The sequence below is a fragment of the Doryrhamphus excisus genome, linkage group LG16 (genome assembly GCF_037039965.1).
Source record: "Doryrhamphus excisus strain RoL-2023G ecotype Guam linkage group LG16, RoL_Dexc_Guam_v1.1, whole genome shotgun sequence".
Classification (NCBI taxonomy): Eukaryota; Metazoa; Chordata; class Actinopteri; order Syngnathiformes; family Syngnathidae; genus Doryrhamphus; species Doryrhamphus excisus.
The window spans coordinates 10,010,495-10,038,262 of record NC_136372.1 but is presented as its reverse complement, the minus strand read 5'-3'; the positions used below and the strand labels follow the sequence as shown (position 1 = coordinate 10,038,262).

Genomic DNA, 27,768 nt, shown 5'->3' with positions numbered 1-27,768 from the left:
CCGACACAGGATCACCCCGGCCGGGACTGATGCGGCATGGAGGACCAGGCCAGACCCCCGCAGAGCCCACCCCCCGTATATCTATATAGCTATACATATATACACACACACACACATGTATGTACGTATATGTATATATGTATATATACTATATATATATATGTGTGTGTGTGTGTATATGCACATATATGTATGTAGGTATAAATATGTGTGTGTGTGTGTATATATGTGTATATACAGTAAAGTCTCGTTATATTGATATCGGTTATATCGAAGTACTGCTTATTACGATACTATTTTCATTTCCCGGCAAATTTCTAGTCTTTTATGATATAATTAGTTCCGTTAGTATGATACCCGGTTATTATGATAATCCGGTTACTACGATGCCCTTTTCATCTCCCGCCAGCCAATTTGGTCTGCTTATATCGATACAAAAGCAGCTTAAATCAATCTTTGCTTAAGGATTTCAATACCAAAAAAGAACACGGCGAACGGCTGCTTCCAGTCAACTTTATTTTTCACACTTCCACCACCAGAGCGCAGCACACACACCGATTCCCGCACTTCCTGGTTCACTGGTCATGCTCAACCTGCCCCACATAGCTGGCCAAACACATGCCTGCAACAGAAGAACCAACTGACATAGCATACACACCTATTCCAATGAAGACACAAGCGTACAAATACATGTATTTAATTGTGTTGTATTCAGATATCTATCGACAATATCGATATAACGAGACTTTACTGTATATATGTATTTATATATATGTATGTATATACATATAACCATAATAAAACTAATAATTAATACTTGTTTAAAACAATAAATACATAAAAATAGCTCCAACACATGCGCACACCCCATCCACTCATTACGCACACACGCAAGCACACAATGTGGACGTCCCCGGGTACCCGGGACGAAACAAGATTTTAACATTAATTTTAACAAAAGTACAATGAGAAAATATGACTGTACAACTTTTTTATTTAGTGGAGTCACAAAAGCATGCAGTGGGGTTTTCAAATGCTTGTTGTCCCACAAATGAGCGGTTAGAGCGATTCCCTCCTAGGGCATCTTTGTGTGGAGTTTGCATGTTCCCCCCGTGCATGCGTGGGTTTTCTCCGGGTACTCTGGTTTCCTCCCACATTCCAAAAATATGCTAGGTTAATTGGCAAAATTTTCCATAGGTATGAATGTGAGTGTGAATGGCTGTTTGTCTACATGTGCCGTGATTGGTTGGCGACCAGTCCAGGGTGTATCCCGCCTCTCGCCTGAAGACAGCTGGGATAGGTGCCAGCATACCTGCGACCCTCGAGAGGATGAGCAGTAGAAAATGAATGAAGAAATTATAATGCTCTTGCCCTGTAAAGTGCTGGAATTGGCGATAACAAATTTTGCTTGATAACTGTCCTAACTGCCACTAAATTATATTATTGTCAAGAGGATTTAACATTGTAATTGAAATGTCAAGAGATTTTAAATAAAATATAAGATATTTGAAATTAACATATTTTAGAACTTTAATTATAATACAGTCATACAATCATAAACTGTGATATTTTTGCCCAAAGTTATACCATCAGAATCTCATACCAGCCCATGCCTAATAGAGAGTCCATGTGCCTCCACTTTTGGATGCAACCAGTTTGCAACATTTTCTACAAATGATAAGAAAACATATTCCATATAAAACGCAGCAATATTTGTCTGATTTGAACATCTGTGTTTGTGGTGTTCTTTGAAGAGAGCTGGAAGAAAGGACAGCGAGTAGAACCAGCATACCTGCCCCCCTACAGGGAGAGTAAGAAACACATACACTGGCACTGTAAACTGGATGTGGAAAAATATTACATGCACAATATTACACTCTACAGTGTTGCTGTCATGATACAGTATACAGTAAATGTGCTGACATTAGGTATTGATACTGTTTTTGTCAAACATCTCACTCTGCACACTTACTGACAACTTTTTGCATACAGTGTAATCATTCATGTCAAAACTGGTACATTTTATTTGTTTAGTTGCATGTTTAAATAAAGCTTTTGTAATTGTTGGGGGGAAAAATCCCCAATCGCTTTTCACGTGAGCATTAGAAAGATATGGAATGAAAAAAGACAGTGTATGGGCGTTTGAATATGGTTGAACATGTTTTATTACTGTTTATCTTCTCAAGGGACAATACAGTATAAATGAAACCCGAATATACTTTACAATTGACATCAGATGTTGTTAACACAACAGGCCCAAAGAAAATATTCCTATTTGTATCCCATGTTCATTCAATGTCTTTCCATTATATTTTTATTTGGCTAGAGCTGCAAATCTCTCTAGTCATAAAGTGACAGCAACCTCTGTGGTGCCCCCTTCAGGAGAGTCACAGAGTAGTCAGTGTACAGCTTGTTTAGCAATATAAATTTACTCTGCCTTCAAAATAAGTCCATACAGCCATTAATGTCTAAACAAAAAATGTCTAAACAAAAATGTCCAAATTATTTCTGAAATGTAAATTTTTTTGTGTGTGGCTACCATTATTTTCCAGCTGATTTAACCCACTTGAACATGGAGTTCACCAAAGCATCACAGGTTGCCTCTTCCACTCATCCATCACATAATGGACTTTCTGGATGTTCGAAACCTTGCGCCCCACCCATTTGAGGTTGCCCCACAAGTTTGGGGTCATTATGTTTGAAAAGTTGATTTTCTAAGGTGTTGCCAGCAGTTTAGATGTTAATGTGTTGGGTTATTTTGAGAGATCTCATGATATAAGGACATTTGGTGGTACTCACTGACTACTCTTTCCTAATGTAATTTTTCTAGTACTGTATTATCTCTTGAGAAGATCAAATTAATTGCTGAAATTTGAGGGATGTGCTCATTTTTGTGAGATATTGTATTATCTCCGAATGTGCAGTGGTCAGGATATCGCCTCGGTACTGGAACTTGTTCACAGCCTCATCCATGAAAAAGAGGAGGGAGAAGACAAACCCAGCCTACAGTAAGTAGTTAACTGACTTGTAAATACCCAGTATCATTAGCACTTGCTGTGTCTGTGGATGGATATTATAAAAAGGCAACTCGTGTAAAGAAACAGTATAGATTAGAGATTCAAAATGAGATCTGTCTCACGGTAGCACATCCATTGTGCATATTCGCTATTGTGCAAATGCGTCCACAAAATGCCCCCTACCCCGGAAGATGAGGCCCTACACAGCGTGTGTTCTGCATTTAGGGAGGAGCGGCCCTGCATGGGGAACTGCTTCTTCACTCCTCCCTCAAATTCCAGCCTGGAGAATCAAATTAGCAAGTGATTTGTCAGTCACAAATCATTCCTCAACAACTGCCACTGTCTGCTGCAGTCCACTTAAAAGAAGAACAAAGGAAAGATGTATTAGATGAACAGCTTCCAAACTAAAGTTTGGTCCAACTTCAAATGAAACAACTGTAAAATTGCTGTTTGGTGTGTCCAGGAGGATGCACAATGTGGGTGAACAAGGTCACATGGCACTATTGGGGCACAGTCTGGCAGCTTACATCTCCATGCTTGACCGAGAGCGACTTCGAAAGCTGACTACTCGGATCTTGTCGGATACCACACTATGGCTCTGTCGACTGTTCAGGTAACCCTAAAACTCATGAAAGGCCCACTCATGTCTAATATTTACTGCAGATATTATTGGCTGTGTGGTCTTATTTGTTCTTCTTGACTTCAGTGTAGTAGATGTTTCATACACATCTGTCTATTCTGTCATTTAGATATGAGAACGGTTCAGCTTACTTCCACGAAGATGACAGGGAAGGCTTGGTCAAGGTTTCTCGACTCGTTATCAATGCTCGCTATGAAGAGTATGCCTCTGAAGGCTACGCTGTCTTCAGCTCAAAACAGCCTGTCATATACCAGAGTGCATCCTGCAGGCCTGGCCTGGGACAACATGTTTGCAACCAGGTAGGTTGACAAAAAGCATAATTGAAGTTCATCAAGTTTTGTTTTGAGTCTGTTGTTTGGTATATTTTACTGTAGAAAAGATTGGGAACCTAGTGGTATGTATTTATTGTAGCATATTTTAATGTCAGCCTTTGTATCATTAGCTCGGCTTGCCTCTCTCCAGTTTGTGCACAGTCCCATGCAACACGCTTTTTGGATCCCAACATCAAATGGTAGGAAAACACAAATGAAAGTAGTGATTGGAACTAACGCAAATTACGGTATATAAATATGTTATTTTTGATGCATAGGATGTTGCTCTTTTGGACAAACTAATTAAAGAGGACACAGAAAGTGGGAAGCTCCCTTTGTTGTTGATCGCCAATGCAGGTAAAACAAAACCACTATTCATACAGGGTGTTTAACTCTAATTGTGGCATATGTATACTGAATATATACACATGGTGAAAATTGTTGGTACCGGTATGCCAAAGAAGAAAAAACAAGAATTGCTGGAATAAGTGAGGAATGGAGGGTATAAAATAACTTTTTGACCTTCATTGAAGAGGTTGTTCATACCAAATACTCCATATCACTGTGATAAACATGCACACCACCATCAGTTGTTTTTTGAATTCAATGGTGTCTCTGCCATTCTTTTGATCACGGCTGTGTAATCAACCCAAAATTGAGCTGAAGAAAGATCATATGCCAACATTTGATTAAAGAAGGTGAGAAACAATATTAAATTCAAGCAACAACTAATGACAAAATACAGTTTGCCAAACCTTATGACAACCAAAAAACACGCTAACTGGGGCATGAACACCAGGACACTCGATGGAAGACTTGTAGAAAGTCATTGTAGTAGTTGCTGATGTAGACCAGGGGTCATCAACTCAAATGGCCAGAATTTATATGAAACCCGGGCTTTGAGTTTTGTGACATCACTTCCTCCAGTCTCTCAACAGGATTGTTTCACATCTGACAAGGGATATATATAATTTTTCACTGCAAAAAAAATTAACATGTTTTGGTGTCATGAGCAGTTTTCAGACCTTAATCCCATAGAAAGTAGGTGGAGGGTGCTGAAACTTTGAGTTGCCAAACGACAGCCTTCAAACTTTCAGGATTTGGGGTATCTTCAAAGACAAGTAATCACAACTGAGTTGTGATTATTGAGAACTGTGGTAACCAACTACAAGAAACGTCTGACACTTGTGCTTACTAACAAGGGGTTCTCCTCCAAGTACTAAGTTAAATTAATTCATACTTAATAATACTTACCTTTATTAAATTCCAACATTATTATCAGCACAGTTTTGTATAAGATCGAATGTTTAGATGTTTTCAATTGCTTGAATTTAATATAACATTTGCACTTTTTGCCGCACATTTCTCCAGGTACCGCAGGGACGGGTCATACTGATAAATTGGGTCGACTCAGGGACCTGTGTGATCAATACAAAATGTGGCTCCATGTGGAGGGGTGAGTCATTTAATCTCATACAGTATGTTATTAAATTCACTGAAGTACGTTCCTTAAAGTGGTGAGTGCAGTTGAAAAACCTACAAATCTGATATGCAGCAAACCAGAGTCAATGCAGCTTTTAAGTACCTACAGTAATTTTATAGTCTTATTATTATTATTGTGTAATGATACCTTGTGTCATGTTCATTTGACTTCTTCTTTAGGGTCAACCTGGCTACCCTGGTCCTGGGTCATGTCAACTCTGCTATAATGGTAAACCTGAAATGTTGCTTTTCACGAAATGTTATCCCATGTATTTACTCTCATGTGTAGATGTGACCACAAATGTTCACTCATTAAACATGGACAAGCACCAACAAAATGGTTTGTATGAATAATAAATGTAGTTGAACAAAGGGATGCAACGATAAACATATCGTCACTTCCTATACGATTTGATACCTAAATTTTGACATCTGCCGATTCCGATTATACACTTCTGATACCAGAGCTCTGTTTGCTTGCGGAACACTTGATTTGTGTGTGTGCGCGGCGCCATGCAAGTGAGGAGGACAGCTACATTCGCTGTTAACTCTTTTGGCTACAGTTATTTAGCATGTCTCAGAACCGGTTATGCGTTAATGATACTGGATTGAATCGGCCCTATCCCTAGTTGCCAACAACATTAAGGGAACCTGTTATTCAGGCTGTGTTAAAACAATTTCAGGTTAAATAAAATAAACCAATAACTGTAAGAGACAATGAGACTTTGTCGACTTCATTTTTTTTACAGCTGAAATTATCAAATGCAGCAACATTTGTTAACGTGACAGTCCTAATAATAATTCGCATTGTTTGCAAATCTGTAAGTTTTAATGTCTGAAAACAGTTTACTGAAGACAATGGACAAGATATTTTTGTGCCACAGGAATGCTTCCTGTCACGAGTCCATTCTCACAGGACACATGTACATACAGACAACCATTCATGCTACCATTCACACCTACAGGCAATTTGGAGTGTCCAAATAATCTAAACAAAGCTAGTACAGGGAGTACATGCAGATTTCAACAATGACCACCTGGCTGTGAGCCAGACATGCTAAACTCATGCATCACTGTGATGTCCTTGAAATTTAATGTGGAAAAAAATACATGGGGCAGACAGTGTTATTTAGTTTTCATCTTTATCTTTCTCCATTAGGTAGCAACCAAAAGTGACAGTTTGACACTGACACCAGGTTTGTGGCTTGGACTACCTGCTGTAACTGCCGTCACACTCTATCGTCATGAAGACCCAGCACTGGTAGGCTGCTATGACGACTGTACACTGCTTTAGCAAACCTATCTGTAGACTAGGTTTGGGTGTCGTTACATATTGTCCGATATCAATGCCAAATTTGTACTTTTAAAACAATGACAAAACAGCACCTGAACCTAAAACAGTACTTCCAAAAAGGAAACCAGAAAAATTATTTACTTTTTTATTTGGACTGAATTTTATAACGTGCAAGTTGAGCACAATAGTAATTTAAATACTTCAACAATAGTAATAAAATAATCGGTAATTAATACATTCACCAATATGAAAAAAATCACAATTGTCATAATCAGCACAGCAAAGCCAGCAGCAATACAGATACAGAGAATATGCAAACATATATATATAAGATTTACAGTATTGTTTTCAATACATACAATCATGCAAAAGTTTGGGCACCCCTGGAAATTTCCATCATTCATTTATAAATCATTGGGTGTTTGTAACGAATAACTGATCGACAGAGTAATATTTCAGAAGTGAAATGAGGTTTATAGATTAACGGAAGATGTGCTATATGCATTAAATCAAATTTAGGCAGATGCAAAATTGTGGCCAAAATAACAGTTTGTAGAAGTTGTTGCCTCTTAATTTTTGAACAATGCACAGTGAGATCATCTGCTGCAAGTTGATGTCATTTGGAAGTGGTCTTCTAGGAGGCTTAATGGTCTTCCATTCTCTCATTATGTTCCTCGCAGTGGAAGTGGTAGTTTTCTGTGGCCTTCCCACAAACCACGAGGTTGAACTATTTTTAAGCTCCACACAGAGATGCCCAAGCATGACTGTGTGGCCAACATGCTAACCACTCAACCATCATGCAGCCCATATATGTAATGCACATATCATGTAATGCATTAAGCCATCATGACAGTTGACTCAGCGGTACCTACTGTAGACCTCATTTTTCCTACATGTCAGTTCCATGAAATGAGCCACCTATACCTACTACATTTTGCGGTCTAGTTACTGCTAATTACTCCAGCACCAGTGCTATTATGGTCCAGACTTTTGCTACCCAACCCTACCAAAGATAAGAGAAAATGAGATATGTGTTGCTCTAGTACAGGGGTGGGCAAACTTTTTGACTCGCATTGATATGACAAAATTTATAGGGGGGGGGGCAGACTATATATTTTACACGTCCACCTGGTATTATTGTATCTGTAAAATTGTCATGCAATCTGCTATTATTATTTATTATTTTATATTTATATTTAAATATTTTTAAAATAATAAAATATTATAATAATTACAATAAAATTAAAATAATAGTTATTATATTATTATTATTATGTGAAATATGCAAATATAACAATAATATTATATATAATTAATATAATAATTAGCATTAATATAATAATTATAATAATCATAGTAGTTCTAATAATAATTATAATAATCTAATAATCTAATAATAATAATTATTATTATTATTATGTGCTTGTGTCCCTTTTTTCAGGAACACTTTGTAAACAACAGACCATGTCAAAAAAAACAAAATTGATAAAACCATCAAAAGGTTGGCTCAGGCCATGATGCCAGGTTGTATGTTGAGTTTAAATGAAATACTTTGGAAAGATTGGGCGGGCCGTATTCAAACACTTGGCGGGCCGGATGTGGCCCCCGGGCCGTAGTTTTCCCACCCCTGCTCTAGTATGTGTCTATGTATAAACGACTCACTCTTCATTGCTCTGTGTCTTAGTCTCTGGCTGCAGGTTTGACCTCCAGTCAGCCTGTGGAGAAGATGCGAGCATTGCCCCTCTGGCTCTCTCTGCAGTATCTTGGTTACTCTGGAATTGTCCAGAAGATAAGACACGCCACTGATCTGGTGAGCAGAATGATAGCATGTGACAAAATCATAGTGTTGATAAGGATAGCAGTCTTTAGGAGATTTTTTTCTGGGGTTTTTTGAGGTTTTTTGGTTTGTTTGTTTGTTTGTCTGGAATTGATAACTAAACTCTACAATACCATCATACTGTGAGCAAGGTTTTCTCCACCAAGTCACATTACAAGTGAAAACCTACAATAAACATTCTGGACTGAACATAAATATCTTTGTATAGTTTTAAACAAACAAAATCAGCAGGGGATGCGAGCAGATGTAGACACTTATGAGATAGCGTTTGTAATGTTTTTTTGTTTTTCTTTGCTTTGTTGAGAAAATGCCCTATGTGTTTTTCACCTCCAGAGCCACCAAATGCTGCAATTGCTCAACTCTGTGACCTCCATTAAAACATTGGTAGGTTCCTTATCATTGTAATAACATAATTACAATATATGTAAATGAAACCATCCATCTGTATATGTGGATATGCTGGAGCCTATCCCAGCTGACTTTGGGCAAGAGGCGGGATACACCCTGGGCTGGTTGTAAATGAAACATTAAATAAATTTTGCATTGATATCTAAATATCATGTGGTGTTCAGTCATCACGGCTATTCACTGATGTGAATGTTTTGTGGAACCTAACGCAAAGCTTGTGTAGCTTATAGTACAATATGCTGACCTACATTGGATTGGTTTTCGTATCTTGAATGTCCACACCAATTTGCCTGAACGATATAGCAATATTTGCATTTTTTATTGGATAATTATCTGTCAGCAGATTGCAATTGTATCTTCATTTTATTTTAAACATACATTTTTAATAATAATAATAAATAATAGAGAGACAAGAGTGAATTTTGGCAGAAAAAAAGTTGTTCTTATGAACAAAAAGTATACGATACTGAGGTACAGACTGTACCGTGGGTAACCTGTACCATTGCAACCCAGAGTATTATATCACTAAGGAGTGATAATGTAAGATCACCATGGAGAAGTTATACCACTTCATGGTTTGACATCTCTCTTATCACAGTTTCAGAAACATTAAAGGGGACCTATTAAGCAAATTTTCGGCCCTTTCTATTGAGTTGTGGACTCCTATAGAGCAGCTACACACGATAACCCACACAGAAACCTTCCTAGATCTTCCAGAATCTGCACCTATTCCAGCTGTCTTTCCTTGGATATCCAAAACTGTCTGTTTTAATGTTTGATCATCACCATCTCTGGGGCATCTCTGCAAGACATTTTGACAAGACAATCGTGAGAATAAGAAAATGAATGAATGAATGAATTCTGGGCATGCAAGACCGGTTGTTGTTCTGTGGTGAAAGGACTTTGTAGGCAGCCACTGTTAAGTAACTGAAAAAGTAATGTAAAAAAAAAAAAAAAGTAATGTAACTTTGTAACTTTCAAAATAAAGTAATCTGTAAAGTAACTGAGTTACTTTTTAATTCAGTCACTAATCGGATTACTTTGATTGTGAATAACTAAAGAATGTGCCATATGCTGTTGCAATACATTACTTCCTCATTTGAAAATCTGTTGCATGTCAGTACAATTAAACCACTTATGTCAATAGTCAATCCTGTAGAGCACTGGTCCTAAACCATCTTTGGGATGTGGAAGGAGGGACAAATCTGATAATAATCAAATGTTGTCATTTGCCAATGTGTAACACAAAGAAAAGCACAATATCACACTGAAACACATGGCAAAATACACAAAATCAATACTGATATGTATATCATCGGTGCAAGCCTGGTGCCCGTTTTTACCGTCCATTGTTTAGGCTGCGCTCAGCACTGAAAAGCCAGTCTCACACAAGTAATTGGACAGGAATCGCAACAATGTGTTGGAAAGTTGGAAAAATTTTGGAAAGTTATGTAGTTCCCTTCAACTTTAATCCAAATATAACAACAAAAATAACTTCTTTCCACACACGAGTTGTTTTGGCATGGAAGCTATGAAACTATCTTTACTAGCTTAAGAAGTCTGGGGGTTTTTTTCAGCAGCCTCAGGAAAATTTGTTAACATAGTTGCCTCTTGAAGTACGCAAAGGTCAAGACTGTAAGGATAAGCGGCATAGAAAATGGATGGATGGATGGACATGTCTTACATTTAAGTTAAAATAAACAAACTCTCTTATATGGTGTACTGTTCTCAATTCCATCACCTCACTTTTAACTGTTATCAGCATTGAAATTGGATCATAATGACCATCAAACTACCTGTATGTATCTTAACAGGTGGAGGATGAACTCTGCTCTTCCGTGGTGCTGCTCAAATTTTTGGAAATTAGTGCAGGTAAGGGTTTGTCTGTTTGTCTGTTCATTATCATACTCCGGGGGTGTGAAAAAGTGTTTGCCCCCTTCCTGATTTATTTTTTTGCATGATTGTCACACTTAAATGTTTCAGATCATCAAACAAATTTAAATATTTGTCAATGACAACACAACTGAACACAAAAAGCAGTTTTTGAATGAACCTTTTTATTAATAAGAGAGAAACAAAATCCAAACTGACATGGATCTGTGTGAAAAAGTGTCTTCCCCCAACCACATTAAAACATAACTAAGATCAATAGAGATCTATCAGTCTGGAAAAGGTCATCCCAAAGCTTCAGAAACAGAAGCTTTGGGAGTCTGGCAAACAGTCAGAGCTATTATTCACCAATGTCTGAAACATTGAACAGTAGTGAACCTTCCCAGAAGTGGCTGGCCAACTAAAATTACGCCAAGAGCGCAGCGACAACTCATTCAAAAACTCACAAAAGACCCCACAACAACATTCAAAGAACTGCAGGCCTTACATGCTTCGGTAAAGGTCAGTATTTATGACTCCATGAGAAAGACACTAGGCAAACACGGCCTACATGGCAAAGTTCCAAGACCAAAACCACTGCTGAACAAAAATGACATTCAGGCTCATCTTGATTTTGGCGGAAAGCATCTTGAAGATTCCCAGGAACTTTGGGAAAATACTCCCAATACCCCCTGTGGTCCCCTGTGAGACAAAAGTTGAACTTTTTGGAAGGTGTGTGTCCCATTACATCTAGCATAAAAGTAACACCACATTTCAGAAAAGGTGAAATATGGTGGTGGTGGTGTGATGGTCAGGAGCTGTTTGCTGTTTCTGGACCTGGAAGACCTGCTGTGATAAATGGAGCCATGAATTCTGCTGTCTACCAAAAACTCCTGAAGGACAATGTCCGGCTGTCTGTTTGTGACCGTCACATGCAGCAGGACAATGATCCAAAAGACACCAGCAAGTCCATCTCTGAAAAACAAAATGAAGACTTTGGAGTTGCCTCATCAAAATCTTATCCTTTTGAGATGCTGTGGCATGACCTTAAAAAGGCACTTCATGAGTGGGCAGCACTGTAAGAAACTCATTGCAAGTTATCTCACTGCCTTGCCAAAAAAGGTTACACACTCCCAGCATTTGGTGGGACTGCCTTTAACTTTATGGGATGCATTTGCTGTGGTATTGTTTACCCAAGCAATGGCTGCAATGTCTTCCGCCAGAGTTGCATTCATATTTTGCCAAACCTTGTATTGATAACAGGAGATTCAGTCCACTGTGCAAAGTTATTTGACCTTTTATGCATTGGGCAGTTCTCACGATACCCAAAATGTTAATTTTAATTCTTTTCACACATGTGAAAACTTGACTTTTGAAATGGTTGTTCAACTAATGAAAAGCAGTTAGTGCATCAGTTAGTGTTTGAAACACTATGCCCCATAATTATCCATGGGAGGCTCAAACCTTCTGTATTTGCTTAATTAAATCCAAAATCTCAGTGGGGACCTTATTTTGTCCTCAAACGTGAACACCTAAAATCCAGCATGTTTGGGTAGTGTTTGGGCACATTTCCCTTTTTTGCACGACTGGAGCAGGTGGGTCAGGGCAGGGGCATAATAGCCGAGTCATAGAATGACTGTCGCTCTCCACAAATTCATAATAAGAGACACATTTCATATTGCCACGAGATACTCATTCGCAACTACATTTACTACATAAAATTAATGTGATACCCTCCTCTTGCAAGTAATTCATGTCAGTCACCACCTTGCACAGAAAATAAGCAATTTTTCCCACAAGGAATTATGTAAATCTAATGAATCTGTTCCATACACCCTAAAATATGAACAAAAGATGCATTTTGCAGACCATAATTGTAGTTTCACTGAAAGAAATGGCTAATGAAAACATATCCACGATGCAGCTTTATCATACATACGCTGTCATGTGTTTTTTTGTTTTTTTTTTCAGTTGTTTCTCACCTACTTCATCAAAGCACTTGCAGCTTTCTCACCATGTTAGCTTCATTCATTCATTTTCTACCGCTTATCCTCAAGAGGGTTGCGGGGCTGCTGGAGCCTATCCCAGCTGTCTTCGGGCGAGAGGCGGGTTATACCCTGGACTGGTGACCAGCCAATCACAGGGCACATATAGACAAACAACCATTCACACTCACATTCATACCTATGGACAATTTGGAGTCGCCAATTAACCTAGCATGTTTTTGGAATGTGGGAGGAAACCGGAGTACCCGGAGAAAACCCACGCATGCACGGGGAGAACATGCAAACTCCACACAGAGATGGCCGAGGGTGGAATTTAACTCGGGTCTCCTAGCTGTGAGGTCTGCGCGCTAACCACTTGACCGGCGTGCAGCCACCATGTTTGCTTATTTAATGGTAACATTCAATTCAAGCACGACCACCGAATGACAGAGTCACCAATGTGCGGGATGCTTTGTCTGGGAGCTCACTTCCACGAAATGATGATGGCGCTGGCAAACTTGACTACTTTATGTGCATGGTTTAATGTTGTGAAAACAGTGGCGTACAAAAGCTCATTTGCAAAGTTTGTTGTGTGAAATGTAGGGCATCAGAAATGGTTTGACTGTAGTACTATGATACTGTATTTAATTTGGATTTCCTCTTGTCTTATTTTTCAGCATCCAGTGGTGGCTCAATGGAGGCTTACTGTGCTGGGGAGAAAGAATTATTTGATGCCTTGAATAGATGGGTAAATTATTTTCATTAATACATTTCTGCAAAATGACTGGCTGAAATGACCATCAAGTGAATATTGTACATTTATTAGTCTGGCAGTTTCCTTACAGTAATTCAACTACAATAACTTTAAACCCTTTTCGTACTTAATACTTGAAGCATTTTCGGACTTGTGGACTTCTATACAACAACTACACTCGCTAACTCACACAGAAAGCTTTCCAGAGCTTCCAGAATCTCCACTTATCCAGCTGTATTTCCTTGGATTTCTCTGGGCACACCCACTCAGTTGGTACAGCTAACAGCTTGTACAGCTAACAGCTTGTACAGCTAACAGTTTGTACCAGGGCACACCCATATGAGCACAATGCTTACTGTGAAGTCTCTGAAAGCGTTCAGACCCATCCCAATCTTCTTTCAAGGCTCACTTCCAAATGCGCAAACCTCATTATCTGAAAATGTGACATTGTTTAACACAATAAAACTACATTCTAACAACATTTATAGGTAAGCATAATATGACCCCTTTAAACGGCTCTTCTTCAGGCATGTTTCACCTGTATCAATGTCATACTTGGTGTGTTTCCTGGCTGTAGCTTGGTGAGCAGCTCGCCCAGATGGTTCCTACCAGTGGAGTTGATGTTGTGGAACTTGAGGATGAGGGCACCTGTGTTCGTTTCAGTCCCCTCCTGACGGCTGCTGGTAATAGACAAACTCCAATGCACAACACCAGATTGGTATACGGTGGATCCGTGCAGCATCCCTGTGATGCAGCAGTTAGGGCCCTGCAAATTGGCAGAATTCTGGTCAAATATATCTTTGTATTTTGTGTGTGTATCAAACAGTATGTAAACCAGCAACAAATTTCCGGTTGCCACCTTGGTGCGGCCAGGTCATGGTGACTTTCCTCCCTTGCTGCAGCCAGCTGCTGCTCATCACCGTGGCTGCTTTAACTGTTTGCTCGCACTACAATGATTGAAAGTACTGCACAGATTCCATTGCTGTTTGTGTTAGTAACCAGCCACTGAGCAGTGAGTCAAGCTTTTGTTTTTAAATTATATTGTTCAATTGTGCACAGCTACAAACACGGTCAGTGTGACCCATTCAAAGGTCCTATTTTTATATAATGGTCCTATCAAAGAAGTTTATACTACAGCTGTTGCTGAAAGACAGAGTTAACCTTTTGTCTGTTAGTTTTTCCTATTGTATGATGCTTTTGTTACTTTTTCCATATCCGCTCAAGTGGCAATGTAACCTATACAAAATGTAGCATGAATTGTGAATTGTGAAGTTCATTCATTTTCCACCGCTCATCCTCATGAGGGTTGCAGACGTGCTGGAGCATATCCCAGCTGTCTTCGGGTGAGAGGAGGGGTACAATAGACAACCATTTACACTCACATTCATACCTATGGACGATTTGGAGTCGCCAATTAACCTAGCATGTTTTTGGAGTGTGGGAGGAAACCGGAGTCCCCGGAGAAAACCCACACACGCACAGGGAGAACAACAACTCCACACAGAGATGCCCGAGGGTGGAATCGAACTCGGGCTCCGAGCTGTGTGGCCTGCGCGCTAACCAGCTGTGAATGAAATTAATGAATTAATGATATCACTAACAAAATGTCTTTGTAATATTTAGTTGTAATATTTACTCAGCTGCTAAAAATGCACCACATGGATTTCCATCAGATACATTTATTTTTATATTGTTCTTATTATATTGTGCTTATTTTTGGTCTTATATGGTGCTAGGTGTGTATAGAAGAACTGTACATTTAAGGTGAGAAAAATGCAATTTCAATAAAAATGTGTCAAAGTATCGAACCAAACCCTGATAATATAATGTATATTTCACCAGGCATTGATATTCCCAGATGTAATCCCTGCATTGTTATTAAAATTGAGTTTTATTCATTCACATGTTTTTATTTTATTTGTGAATATAAAATGAATGTGCTGTTGATGTAATTTTGTAATTTATGTTCTGGAAAAGCTTTAGGGACTCAACACAAAGATGTTGATGATCTGGTAGAGAAGCTGTCGGAGCTGGTGCCCATGATGACCTCCACAATATGCTTTAGACAAGACTTTAAAGAGGAGACCAACCGGCATTCACCCTACCTCCGATACATTGACGAACTTAGCTGGCCTGGCCTAGGAGTTGTCCGGTAGGTGTTAATGCTGTTGCTGTAGGGATGTCCAGACTGATAAAACTGATGAAATGCATGTTTACTTTGCATGTCATTTACAATTTGAAGTACATGGTAATTCAGAAGCTAGAATGGGATCAACAAAACAGAACAGTAATGGATTATAAGCAAATGAAAGTGCCCTAACCCTAATCCTAACCCTACGATGCAAAGAAATATTAATTTAACCTTTTGTATTTGAATGTTTTGTTTTCTTGACTACACCATCTGTTTCATTCTGTTTTAACTAGGTCATAATGTCGTTGACAGTCACCTGACACTGACTTATCTCTGTACATTCAGGTATGAACCACAGACTGTGGGAATCGATGATACCAGGAAAATGAAGGAAATAAAAAAAATTAACTCCGAACTGTTGAAGAAACTACAAGATTTGGACACTGATGTCGTGTTCTCCTCTGGTTTGTATGCCTTCATGTTTAAGAACGGTGAAATGAAAAAAAGCTTAAAAAGCTTAAATTTTAATTATATATTTTTTGTTTTTTACAATCCTTCCTTTCATTTTTCCCTAAGACTCCGAGTTGGAAAGAGAAGGGAAATGGGGGTGTATCTTTGTCGGTATGGTAGCTGAAGACGTTGATGTTTCACAGCTGGTGGATACAATTGCGACCCTGGGCCAGGACATTGAAGAGAATGGACGGGTAATCTGTGTTCCATTATTTAATTTTTTATCCATGCTCATTCTGTGTTGGATAGTATGCAAACAATGGTACAGCAAAATATTAAAATTTACTGTTAGTGATTTTCACATTTCATTTCCAATTTAGCTGTTGGAGAACATGACAGAGGTGGTGAGGAAAGGCATTCAGGAAGCAGAGCAGGAGCTGCTTAAAGCCAATGAGGAGAAACTCATGGAAGAGGTATGTGTTAAAATCACTTTTTTAAACTAACTGAAAAGTCGCAATATAGAATTTGGTGTCTTAGATGTCCCAGCTTTTAGAAGGTATATTTTGGTTACTGATTCTAAATACACCAATGTTTTTCTCCCATCAGCTCAGGTTACTGAGAAGATAGACTAAATGTGTAACATATATAACAAAGAAAACAAGGTATGATGGACACAAATCATTATTAATTTTGACAGCATATCATATGCTAACTTTAGATGACGCAAAACCCAGCTGACTTTGGGTGAGAGGCGGGGTACACCCTGGACAATCACAGGGCACATATAGACAAGCAACCATTCACACTCGCATTCATACCTAACCTGGAGTCGCCAATTAACCTAGCATATTTTTGGAATGTTGGAGGAAACCATAGTACTCAGAGAAAACCCATGCAACATGCAAACTCCACACAAAGATGCCCAAGAGGCGATTCCAACCCAGGTCTTCACAATCTCCTGACTGTGAGATCTACATGCAAACCACTCATGCGGCCCTCTTTCGTCATGTTGTTAAACCTTATTTACCCTGCAAGTCTTTGTGAGTTGCATTGGCAGGCATTTTATACCTGAGGTCTTATCTATAAAAGTGCACATGGAACTCGACTAAATGTGTCCGTACGCCAAAACACAAACTCCACACTAAGATGCACAAGAGGCGATTCCAACCCAGGTCTTCACGATCTCCTGACTGTGTGAACTACATGCAAACCACTCGTCCACCATGTGGCCCTCTTTCGTCATGTTGTTAAACCTTATTTACCCTGCAAGTCTTTGTGAGTTGCATTGGCGGGCATTTTATACCTGAGGTCTCATCTATAAAAGTGCACATGGAACTCGACTAAATGTGTCCGTATGCCAAAACACAAAATGTACGTACAGATGAAAATATTGAGACTTAAAAAATTTGCGCACGCACACTTTCATGCAATTTGCAGTTTATATATTCCACCTGGAGTAGAAGTGTGCCTATGCAACTCCGCTTCATGTCCCGCCCCCTTGCCACACCTCCACTTCACCATAAAAGGTAAATGCAAAGTGACTGATGAATACAGTATTCAGTATACAGTATAACATAAATGTTTCAAATTGAAATATTAACACAACCACAATATGAACACAACCGAACTCAAAATGCAGTTTTTAAATGAAACTTTTTATTATTAAGGGGGGAAAAATCCAAACCTGCATGCCCTGTGTGAAAAAGTGATCGCCCCTGTTAACACATAACTGAGATTGAAATAAATCAGTTTGGAAAATGTTTTAAAGCCATTTCTAAAGCTTTGGACTTCAGCCAACCACAGTAACAGTGAACCACAGTAATAACTATTATCCACAAAGAGTGAAAACATGACAAACATGACATAGAACTGGCTTTTTTGTCCAAGAAGAGAGAGAAACATAGCACTGAGAACCTACACCAGTCCAGGGTCTACCCCAAAGACAGCTGGCATAAAAAATGGATGGATGGACACATGTTCCACTTTCATCGGGTTCTACTAGAAGGTTTTAAAACCTATTTGTTTGTTTTTTAAATGACAAACTTTATGATGATGACACGTGTTGTGTTGTTATTCTTCATTGTTTATTATTTGTTTAGTTTTTTATTATAATTGAATTTCATTGCCTTTTTTTCTAGGGTATGCTGAGACAGCTACCTTTGGTTGGCTCCGTATTAAACTGGTTTTCTCCTGTCCAAACGTCCCTTAAAGGCAGGACTTTCAACCTGGCAGCAGGTATGTCTATATGTGCCTTTGTAATCCCTGTTTTGCTCATGTAATTTTATCCAGTCCCCACTGTGATAAGTGAAGATTCCTTATTTTTAAATCATATATTTTTTGTAGATAAAACACAGAAAACGTGTTAATGACTTTCTAAATATGAAAAAAATAGAGTTCGGTAATTATGAGTCCCTGATAAATTGAGATAAGTGCATACACGTTCGCTCCATCGTTCTGTGGTACACAGGCTTGATGAGAAGGGAGTGAGCATCCTCTCAACTAATGAGCCTCTCCATGTAGGCGGGGTTACACGGACTGCCAGCAAGCAAGCAGATGCAAATATGAATGAAGGCACAAAGGCCATAGTTAAGCTGAATGCCACAGTTCGAGTGCAGATGTGCAACACAGCCTTCTTTTCGACAGTCAATGATTACTGATGCTTATATTATAAATATTAAATGAAAATGGTGTGCATTCACAGTGTCGCAGGCTGTGGTCCAGCTTGGTAATGCAGAAGAAGCAGTCCCTCCTGGGCTGCCTAGCTTGTGCAACTCAGGATTCGCATGGTTGTATTCAAGCACGTTATGAAGTGAAATGATGGCTTCCATCTAAACTCAAGCAAATGGTGCAGTTTGTCATATGCATTTTACAGAGCTCAAATATGACCCCTCCCTACAATAGTTTAGCAATACCCTACATAACTGTGTGTGTGTGTGTGTTGGAATGATGGCAAGCTCCGAATTCATTTGCAGCCCTGGAGGCGAGCTGGACGTTAAGCATAGTATGTTGCCAGCGTATGTGCTGTACGTATTACGTCATGTTCTCTGATTGGTTTATCACTGCCAGCGTATGTATTAAGTCCTTGTGTCAGCAGGAATTGGTCCAACAGTCAATCAAGTTGAGTGCTTACTCAAGTAGCACAGCAACATTTTTACAGATTTTGCAGCTCAGTGCACATAGATTAAAAGGCGCATCATTTATTTTTTTTTAGAAAATTAAATGCTTTTAAGTGTGCCTTCATAGTGCAGAAAATATGGTACACTTAAATGAGTACAGTATTTTTGTTGGCTGCTTACCCATCTCTGAGTAGATAATTAGTGTATTGCATATTTTATATAAGAATATATTTGTGTTTCATAGATAGATAGATAGGCAGATAGATAGACTTCCTTTATTGCCATGGCACAAAAACACAGCAGTGAAATTGCCAACGAAATGTCGTTGCCTGGCTCCCGTATTACACCAGAGACTAAAAAGATAAATAATAATAAATAATAATAAAGAGAATAAATAGAATGGCACTGAATACAAACATCATAATGTACAGCGTAAAGAGTAAATTACACAAATATTTTAAATAATTTTAATATTTTAAATAATATGTGCCTTGATTTGTTATTTTTTGAAAGATTTAATTTATTTTCCGTTAATGAATGATTACTTTTGAATTACTCCTGTGTAGGATTAACGTTCTTATCAAGATCAAATACATTGTTTTTGGTGCCTAACTGTTTCCCAAGTATGTTAGCGTGTGTGTGGGGGATCACACTGCCGCCAGGTACGTGCGACACAGCCAGAGCGGACTCTCTGCAGTGCAACCGCAAGACTGATTGCATCAGGACCGCAGTCGTGACGAATCCAGTGTAAGCCAGGGGTAAACGAGAGGCATTAACTTAAAGCGGAAGTTACATCCCGACATACCTGTGTGTTACCACATGACCACAAGTGTTGGCCATGGCCAGCACGTAGAAGAAGTTGGGTATTCAGAGGGTGAGCTTCATGTAAGGCTGTGCTATGTTTCACTCACCGGGGTCATCGTAGGAGGCTCGTGCAGCCCATTTACTTTCATTGCAAGGTGGATGTACTGGCTTCCTATGTCAGAATCAGAGTGTATACAGCAGGGAAAGCCGCCCGGCCAGGCAAGGGACATTAATGTTGGATACGCTGGAGGGGTACGTCTACCGCTGTGGGAGGAGTCCCTGCCACGGCCGACCACTGGTCTGTACTGTAGTGTGTTTCTGCATTATTTGTTGGTAGTGTCTTGTCTGTTGTTATCTACTTACATTGCTATGTAAAGTTTTTGCACTTTCTTTAAGAGACCGTGAGTAAGAATTGTAGGTGGAATATTATCCCTGCAATTTCAAATAAGATGCTAAGCTCATTGTAATCCCCAATGCCCTTTGCTTTCTAAGTATAGTGTTATTTCTTTCCACAGAACGTTTAAGCCGCACAGTGCTAACTGCATTTCATTACAATCTCTGCAAATGCAATGTTTGTGCTACATGCTCTCATTAAAAGGAAGATCCCGATACTGATATCACCCAATATCAGGCTGACATCAGGCTGATTTATTGGTGGCTGATATTATCGGACATCCCCACTTATTATTATTGTGGCTGTGACATAATTCAAACATGCAATTGAAGCCTGTTGTCCCACTGATCAGGTCTGATGCATGTGTGCTCGACCAAACATGTTGGACAAAAATGTTAACCATGAAAAATTCAACCATGAAAGAGCATGATTTATTGGCTCATATATTTTTGACAAACCACAAAAGTTTAACCACATTGTGGTGATAGACGAGCGTATGTTTTTTTTTCATTAATGCTGATCAAAAAAGATCAGCTGTGGCGGCTCCATAATCAGGAAAAGCAGGAAGAAACAAACAAATTTAATCAACACACTAGTAGTTTTGTACTGATGAATCTCTGATAGTTCGCTCCCATCTGCAGCATTTTTGATAGTATATATGTAAATGTTCTTGGGAACCTTTCGGCCAAAACAAAAGTGAGGTTGCTCATAACTCAGGCTTATAACTTGATGGTGCCAATGACTATTACCTTGTGTTTATTGCGCTGAAGGATTTTGCAGGCCTATTTTGAGATGATTTGCCCTTCTATGTCTGAATTCGCCAACCCTTTCTCTAAAAATTGTAGTGGAAGTCGCTGTTCCTATGAGTTGTTTATTGCAATCATATTGTAGGAGAAAGTGAGCGTTTTAATAGTTGTGATTGGGTAGTTGTCCCAATAGGTGTCGGGGAAGGCCTTTACCCGAGCCGCGTCTACATAATCGGCTGCATTGCTTGTCTGTTGGACTTTGATGTCGGAATGTAATATATTCATTTAGTTTTTGCATCTCACAAAAAAAGTGCGCTCAAGTACCACCCAACAAAGTGCAAAATCTCAGTACCTGTGAAGACGTAAATGTGAACATCGTGGTCTTTATCAGTGGTACATATAAATTATTGCAGACTTGCGGTGAATGAGATGTTTTTTCTGTGCTGAAAGAACAGCTTATTTTTGGAGGAAAAAAATGTAATGACCAATATGTCAGGAACAAATCAGAACGACAGTTACTGTAACACTGTGATGTTCATTTCTCAGTGTTTGTTTTCTGCTAGCGGCTGCAGTGTTTCGAGAAATGTCTTTAACACATGACATCACTAAACCCCACGAGAAGGGGTGTTGGAGGTGTGGTCATTTTTTGCGAGTAGCAGGTATATTTGGCAGTCGTCTACATCAAAATGATGACATTCCATGGTTTCTGAATATCACACTGAGTCGGACAAGGTACAGAGCTAAGAGGTTGGGCCCAAGAATTGATCCCTGGGGGACTCCTTTGTCAAGCAGGTCGGTGGATATAGTGGAGTCCCCAATTCCCCACCGTTACGAATCTCCTAGACATCTAGTGTGGTCCAATGTGTCAAAAATCAGCAAATTTGCAGGGTTGTGAATGTTGAATCGTGAATATGCATCAGTGTAATTCAAAAAGTGTCTAAAAGTGTCTAAATGTCTATTACTGGGTTTGTATTGCTAGGTTCTTTGGACTCCACAGAGGTGACGTACTCCACCAAGGCACAGGCAGGCAGACCTCTCATGAAGGACTCTCCCACCTTGTCATCAAAGAGATTGCAAGGTAGTGTTGTTTTTTTTACCACTTTAGAGCAATACAAACTATGTCCTAAAAAGATCTATTACATTCATAATCTCTTTCCTGTCCACCAAAGGTCAGAGGTTGTTTCGGCGCTCAGGGGCAGGCTCTGATTCCTATAGTGAAAGCAGCTCTATTGAACAAGCTGAAGAGACAACTGCCTCTATACATGCACCAGAGGAGGACTCTCATGTTGCATGTCAAGGCATTCCAGAAGAAGGGATTCATGATTCTTGTGTGCAGAAGCATGACCAGACGGAGGCTGAGGCACTGTTGGAAGAGAGGAAGCCTGAATGCCAAGAGGCCCAGCAAAGTGGAGGATAGGACACCGTCTTCATCCGTCCCTACAATGGCTGCAGCCTAACTGGTGTAAAAAAAATACATCATGCATTTCCAGTAATTGTTTTTGTTATTCAGGAGAATACACTTGGAATTGTTGGCTTTATGTCTAATAAGTGAAGTGGATCGGAAAGACTGATACTGGGATGCTCGTTTATAATCATTTATCTTCCACCAGCAGATGCAGTTTTTTCGAGAAACGGCTCACTCATGTACTTTTAAATTTGTTTAAATGACATGGATAAATAATACTTTCGAGGTTTGTGGCTTGCCTAAAAACTGCACACAGAGGATAAATGTGTTGTTGGGAGTGTAGTCAGAATGGTGGCCTTGGTTTTCCTGTTGAATGAAAGTTGTCTTTTTTGTGGGTAAAAATCATTGTCATTAATTGCACTAGAGGAGACTTGACAGAAATACTTTGTCAAATTATCCATTTATTCATTCATGATAAAAATACAAATGCCAATTCAATATGCATTCCAAAAGCTTTGATGAAGTGTTAAAATGATGGGTTCTTTCAACTCAGAGATCTGTTTTTCCTACTCAATAGGTGATTTCAGGGTAAAAACCATTTCATGAAGAAAGTGCTACCCAGAAGGGGGTGTTAGTGGATTCTTAGTAGAACTGTTCTTCCTTCCATGGTGTACTGCTGTGATTATAATGCAGAATGATTTCAGATATAATTGCACACTGTAAGAAACCTATCCACAGCATAAATCCGTCCGTACCTCCTACTCTTTATTATTCTATGCAAAAACTCTCAATAAATCATAAAACTAATGACTGGTAATATGCACACATTTATAAGCATATGTGGCAAACAACATTGGTTCCAGAGAAGGAAGTATTTGATCCCCCGCTGATTTTTTAAGTTCACTACCTTACACAGAAATTAACTGCCATACCTTTTGCTAGGTTTAGCTGCACAGAGCTCGAATTTGTGTAATGTGACCACATCACATTCTTCCAATCATCCTTACCATTCATTGGTTATTGACAAATTAAAACTTTGTTGTCTTAAGTAAACAAAATAAGCAGGGAATGAGGTAATTAAATATAATTAGGATGCATTAACTTGTCACAAGATAGTGACTTTTTGCACACAAATAAAGAATTAATGTAATTAACATGTCAATATTTTGACATGTTTTTGACATATTTTGACTGTATTGTCATACAGTACAGCAGTCCTCAGGTTACGAATGAGGTCTGGTCCTTGGCCTGACGTAAGGGAAGTTTTTAGTGTAAATTGGAATTATATATAAAGTCACTCCCGAGTCACTCACAATGTACGCAGAACATGTGAAGGACACAATTAGGGCTGTCAAATGATTACATTTTTTTTTAAACCTGATTAATCACTGTTTTCAAATTAATCATGATTAATCACCTCTCGCAATATGTCTGAAATATGGCCATTTTTACTGTATTTTTATTGAAAGAAAGATAAATTGATTATGCATACTTGTATGTATTAACAGAGCCAAAATGTTAATCAAATGAAGAGATGGCACACGTCTGAAAATGTATTTACACTGCTTTAATTCTTTAATTCTCGCCTGCAGTCAGCTGGGATAAGCGCCAGTATACCCCTGCGACCCTAGTGAGGATAAGGGGCACAGAAGATGGATGGATGAAGGATGGTTCCTTTAATAGCATATTATTTGAATCAGACTTGAACTGTTATGAGCAATGCATTCAAAAACATCACGTCATTTATGATGAATTCATTCATTTTCTACCGCTTTTTCCTCACGAGGGTCGCGGGGGTGCTGGAGCCTATCCCATCTGTCTTCGGGCGAGAGGCGGGATACACCCTGGACTGGTCACCAGCCAATCACAGGGCACATATAGACAAACAACCATTCACACTCACATTCATACCTATGGACAATTTGGAGTCGCCAATTAACCTAGCATGTTTTTGGAATGTGGGAGGAAACCGGAGTACCCGGAGTTTTGCATGTTCTCCCCCGTGAACCCTGGTCTCCTAGCTGTGAGGTCTGCGCGCTAACCACTAGACCGCCGTGCCGCCCTCTTATGATGAATTCACATGTTTAAAATGTACTGCGCATTAAGGGTCACAAAGTGAGTGACAAAAATATCCACTTATTGTTTTTATTTGCATTTCTGTTTTAGACCGGGGTCACCAACCTTTTTGAAACAAAGAGTTACTTCTTGGGTCCCGATGAATGCGAGGGGCTACCAATTTGATACACACTTCTCAAATAGCCAATTTGCCTTTAACTATATGTGTGTGTGAATAATTAATTATATTCATCGTAGTGCAATACTTATAAAGCCAGTAATTAGCAACATAACATCTCAGCTATAAGCAGTACACTAAACACTGTAATAGCATGCTAACAATATCCATTGGTGGCAATGGCTAACTTAGCTCAGCAGTTAGCAACCAGCTCGTCGGCTGAATAACAACCCACTCCAATATCACGGTAACAGCGTATAGCATTGAAAGACGAAATTGAAATAACCAGGTTATTCACTTTTAAAGGCGCACACTGTCAGTTAAATATCAAACGTTACGCCAGCTCTGAAACCTGCGCGGCTGCCCTGGTGCTTTCAGGTGCCCATCGAGTGTCGTCAATGGGAACGTTTAATTATGTTCGCTTAAAGCAGTAAATGAGAAAGGACACTGGTACAAAAGTATTTTAGAATATATTGTCATTTCCAGTTTACATGTAATTACAATTTAAACAAGAATAACAACGGAAAGAAATTAGATGCAGTTCGCAGGTAAGTGGTGCTGGTTGGGTGATTTCTATAACAAGCTGGCAGGAGACTCATGTGGTCTTTCGCAGCGACCCGGCAAGAGGGCACCGTGTCTGTGACCCCTGATTTAGACCACACATACACGCCTAATAAAGACGGTGTTGTGATGTTCGGTAGTGTCCGTAAAGGCATCTCGCGATCTGTCTAGTGACGAAGTGTTGCGATGACGAACGGACTAGACCAGGGGTGGGCAAACTTTTTGACTCGCGGGCCGCATTGATATGACAAAATTTACGGGAGGGGGGGGCAGACTATATATTTTACACGTAACAGTCCACCTGGTATTATTGTATCTGTAAAATTGTCATGCAATCTGCTATTATTGTTTATTATTTTATATTTATATTTAAATATTTGAAAAATAATAAAATATTATAATAATTACAATAAAATTAAAATAATAATTATTATATTATTATGTAAAATATGCAAATATAACAATAATATTATATATAATTAATATAATAATTAGCATTAATATAATAATTATAATAATCATAATAGTTCTAATAATAATTATAATAATCTAATAATAATAATTATTATTATTATTATTATTATTATTATTATTATTATTATTATTATTATTATTATTATTATTATTATTATTATTATTATTATTATTATTATGTGCTTGTGTCCCTTTTTTCAGGAGCACTTTGTAAACAACAGACCATGTCAAAAAACGAAATTGATAAAACCATCAAAAGGTTGGCTCAGGCCATGATGCCAGGTTGTATGTTGAGTTTAAATGAAATACTTTGGAAAGATTGGGCGGGCCGTATTCAAACACTTGGCGGGCCGGATGTGGCCCTCGGGCCGTAGTTTGCCCACCCCTGGACTAGAGAGATGTTTCTTTTAGAGTTTAGATACATAAATAGTGTTTGAATTGCACTGCTGTTGATGTGTTCTGATCAGAAAAAAGTTATAAAGAGGCGACAGAGTCTGTGTGACTCTGGTGAGCTACACATTGCCACCGTCTGTAGTCAGAGAGCGGTGGCTTGCAATGATGCTCATGCGTTAATGACGATAAAAAAAAATGTAACGTAATTAATGAAATAAATTAGTTACCACCGATAAAGTGGTATTTTTGACAACCATACTAAAAATATAAGAATAAATACAAAAATTAAATGAAACGGTAATAGACCTTACTTTTCCCCTTAAGTTGTCTTGCAGGCAAAGGACGACCTTTTCTCCTTGCAAATCTTGTAATAGCGCACAAAATCAACTGCCCCTCTGGCAGTCCTTAGGATTCACTCTTCTTAAAGGAAAGCTGCACTTTTGGAATTTTGTTTTAAGGACCCACAGTCCTTGTGTGAAACGGGAACATATATACGTTTTTCTGTGTCTAAATATGTGAAATCAACTAAAAAGACAGCTGAAAATGCATGTCATGGAAAGCCCCTATCCTCGCCTAGTCATTCTCACAACTCAGGCCTACTGAAAGGCAACGCTACAGTGCATTCACAGCGCTTCACTTTTTCCACATTTTGTCATGTTACAGCCTCATTCCAAACTGTATTAATTTAATCTCTTACCTCAAAATTCTACACAAAATACTCCATTATGACAATGTGAAAAAGTTTTTTTTTGACTTTTTTTGAATTTATTAAAAATAGAAAACTAAGAAATCACATTTACATAAGTATTCACAGCCTTTGCCATGAAGCTCAAAATTGAGCTCAAGTGCATCTTTTTTCCACTGATCATCCTTGAGATCTTTCTACAGCTTAATTGGAGTCCACCTGCAGTAAATTCAGTTGATTGGACATGATTTGGAAATATAATAACTGTCTATATAAGGTCCCACAGTTGACTGTGCATGTCAGAGCACAAACACCAAGCATGAAGTCAAAAGAACTGTCTGTAGACCTGCGAGACAGGATTGTCTTGAGGCACAAATCTGGGGAAGGATACAGAAAAATTTCTGCTGCTTTGAAGGTCCCAATGAGCACAGTGGCCTCCATTATTCGTAAATGGAAGACGTTTGGAACCACCAGGACTCTTCCTAGAGCTGGCCGGCCTTCTAAACTGAGCGATCGGGGAAGAAGGGCCTTAGTCAGGGAGGTGACCAAGGCCCTGATGGTCACTCTGTCAGAGCTCCAGCGTTCCTCTGTGGAGAGAGGAGAGCCTTCCAGAAGGACAACCATCTCTGCAGCAATCCACCAATCAGGCCTGTATGGTAGAGTGGCCAGACGAAAGCCACTCCTTAGTAAAAGGAACATGGCAGCCCGTCTGGAATTTGCCAAAAAGCACCTGAATGACTCTCAGACCATGAGAAACAAAATTCTCTGGTCTGATGAGA

At 39.0% G+C, this 27,768-nt stretch overlaps 1 protein-coding gene across 2 annotated transcripts in view; it reads left to right on the top strand.

Annotated features, from left to right (window-relative positions):
- The window catches only part of pdxdc1 (pyridoxal-dependent decarboxylase domain containing 1), a 34,342-nt gene extending 10,892 nt beyond the window's left edge, over positions 1-23,450 (top strand). For both annotated transcript variants that reach the window (XM_058049655.2, XM_058049656.2), the window contains exons 3-23: positions 1,755-1,811; positions 2,925-3,008; positions 3,481-3,630; positions 3,767-3,956; positions 4,100-4,168; positions 4,247-4,325; positions 5,340-5,424; positions 5,631-5,679; positions 6,610-6,711; positions 8,429-8,554; positions 8,915-8,965; positions 10,804-10,861; positions 13,521-13,591; positions 14,175-14,280; positions 15,575-15,749; positions 16,074-16,192; positions 16,305-16,432; positions 16,559-16,651; positions 18,317-18,413; positions 22,218-22,316; positions 22,408-23,450. In XM_058049655.2, the coding sequence (XP_057905638.2) occupies positions 1,755-1,811; positions 2,925-3,008; positions 3,481-3,630; positions 3,767-3,956; positions 4,100-4,168; positions 4,247-4,325; positions 5,340-5,424; positions 5,631-5,679; positions 6,610-6,711; positions 8,429-8,554; positions 8,915-8,965; positions 10,804-10,861; positions 13,521-13,591; positions 14,175-14,280; positions 15,575-15,749; positions 16,074-16,192; positions 16,305-16,432; positions 16,559-16,651; positions 18,317-18,413; positions 22,218-22,316; positions 22,408-22,655 (2,236 nt within the window). In that variant the 3' untranslated portion in view covers positions 22,656-23,450. The remainder of the gene's footprint in view (positions 1-1,754; positions 1,812-2,924; positions 3,009-3,480; positions 3,631-3,766; positions 3,957-4,099; positions 4,169-4,246; positions 4,326-5,339; positions 5,425-5,630; positions 5,680-6,609; positions 6,712-8,428; positions 8,555-8,914; positions 8,966-10,803; positions 10,862-13,520; positions 13,592-14,174; positions 14,281-15,574; positions 15,750-16,073; positions 16,193-16,304; positions 16,433-16,558; positions 16,652-18,316; positions 18,414-22,217; positions 22,317-22,407) is intronic.
- The last annotated feature ends 4,318 nt before the right edge of the window (positions 23,451-27,768 follow it).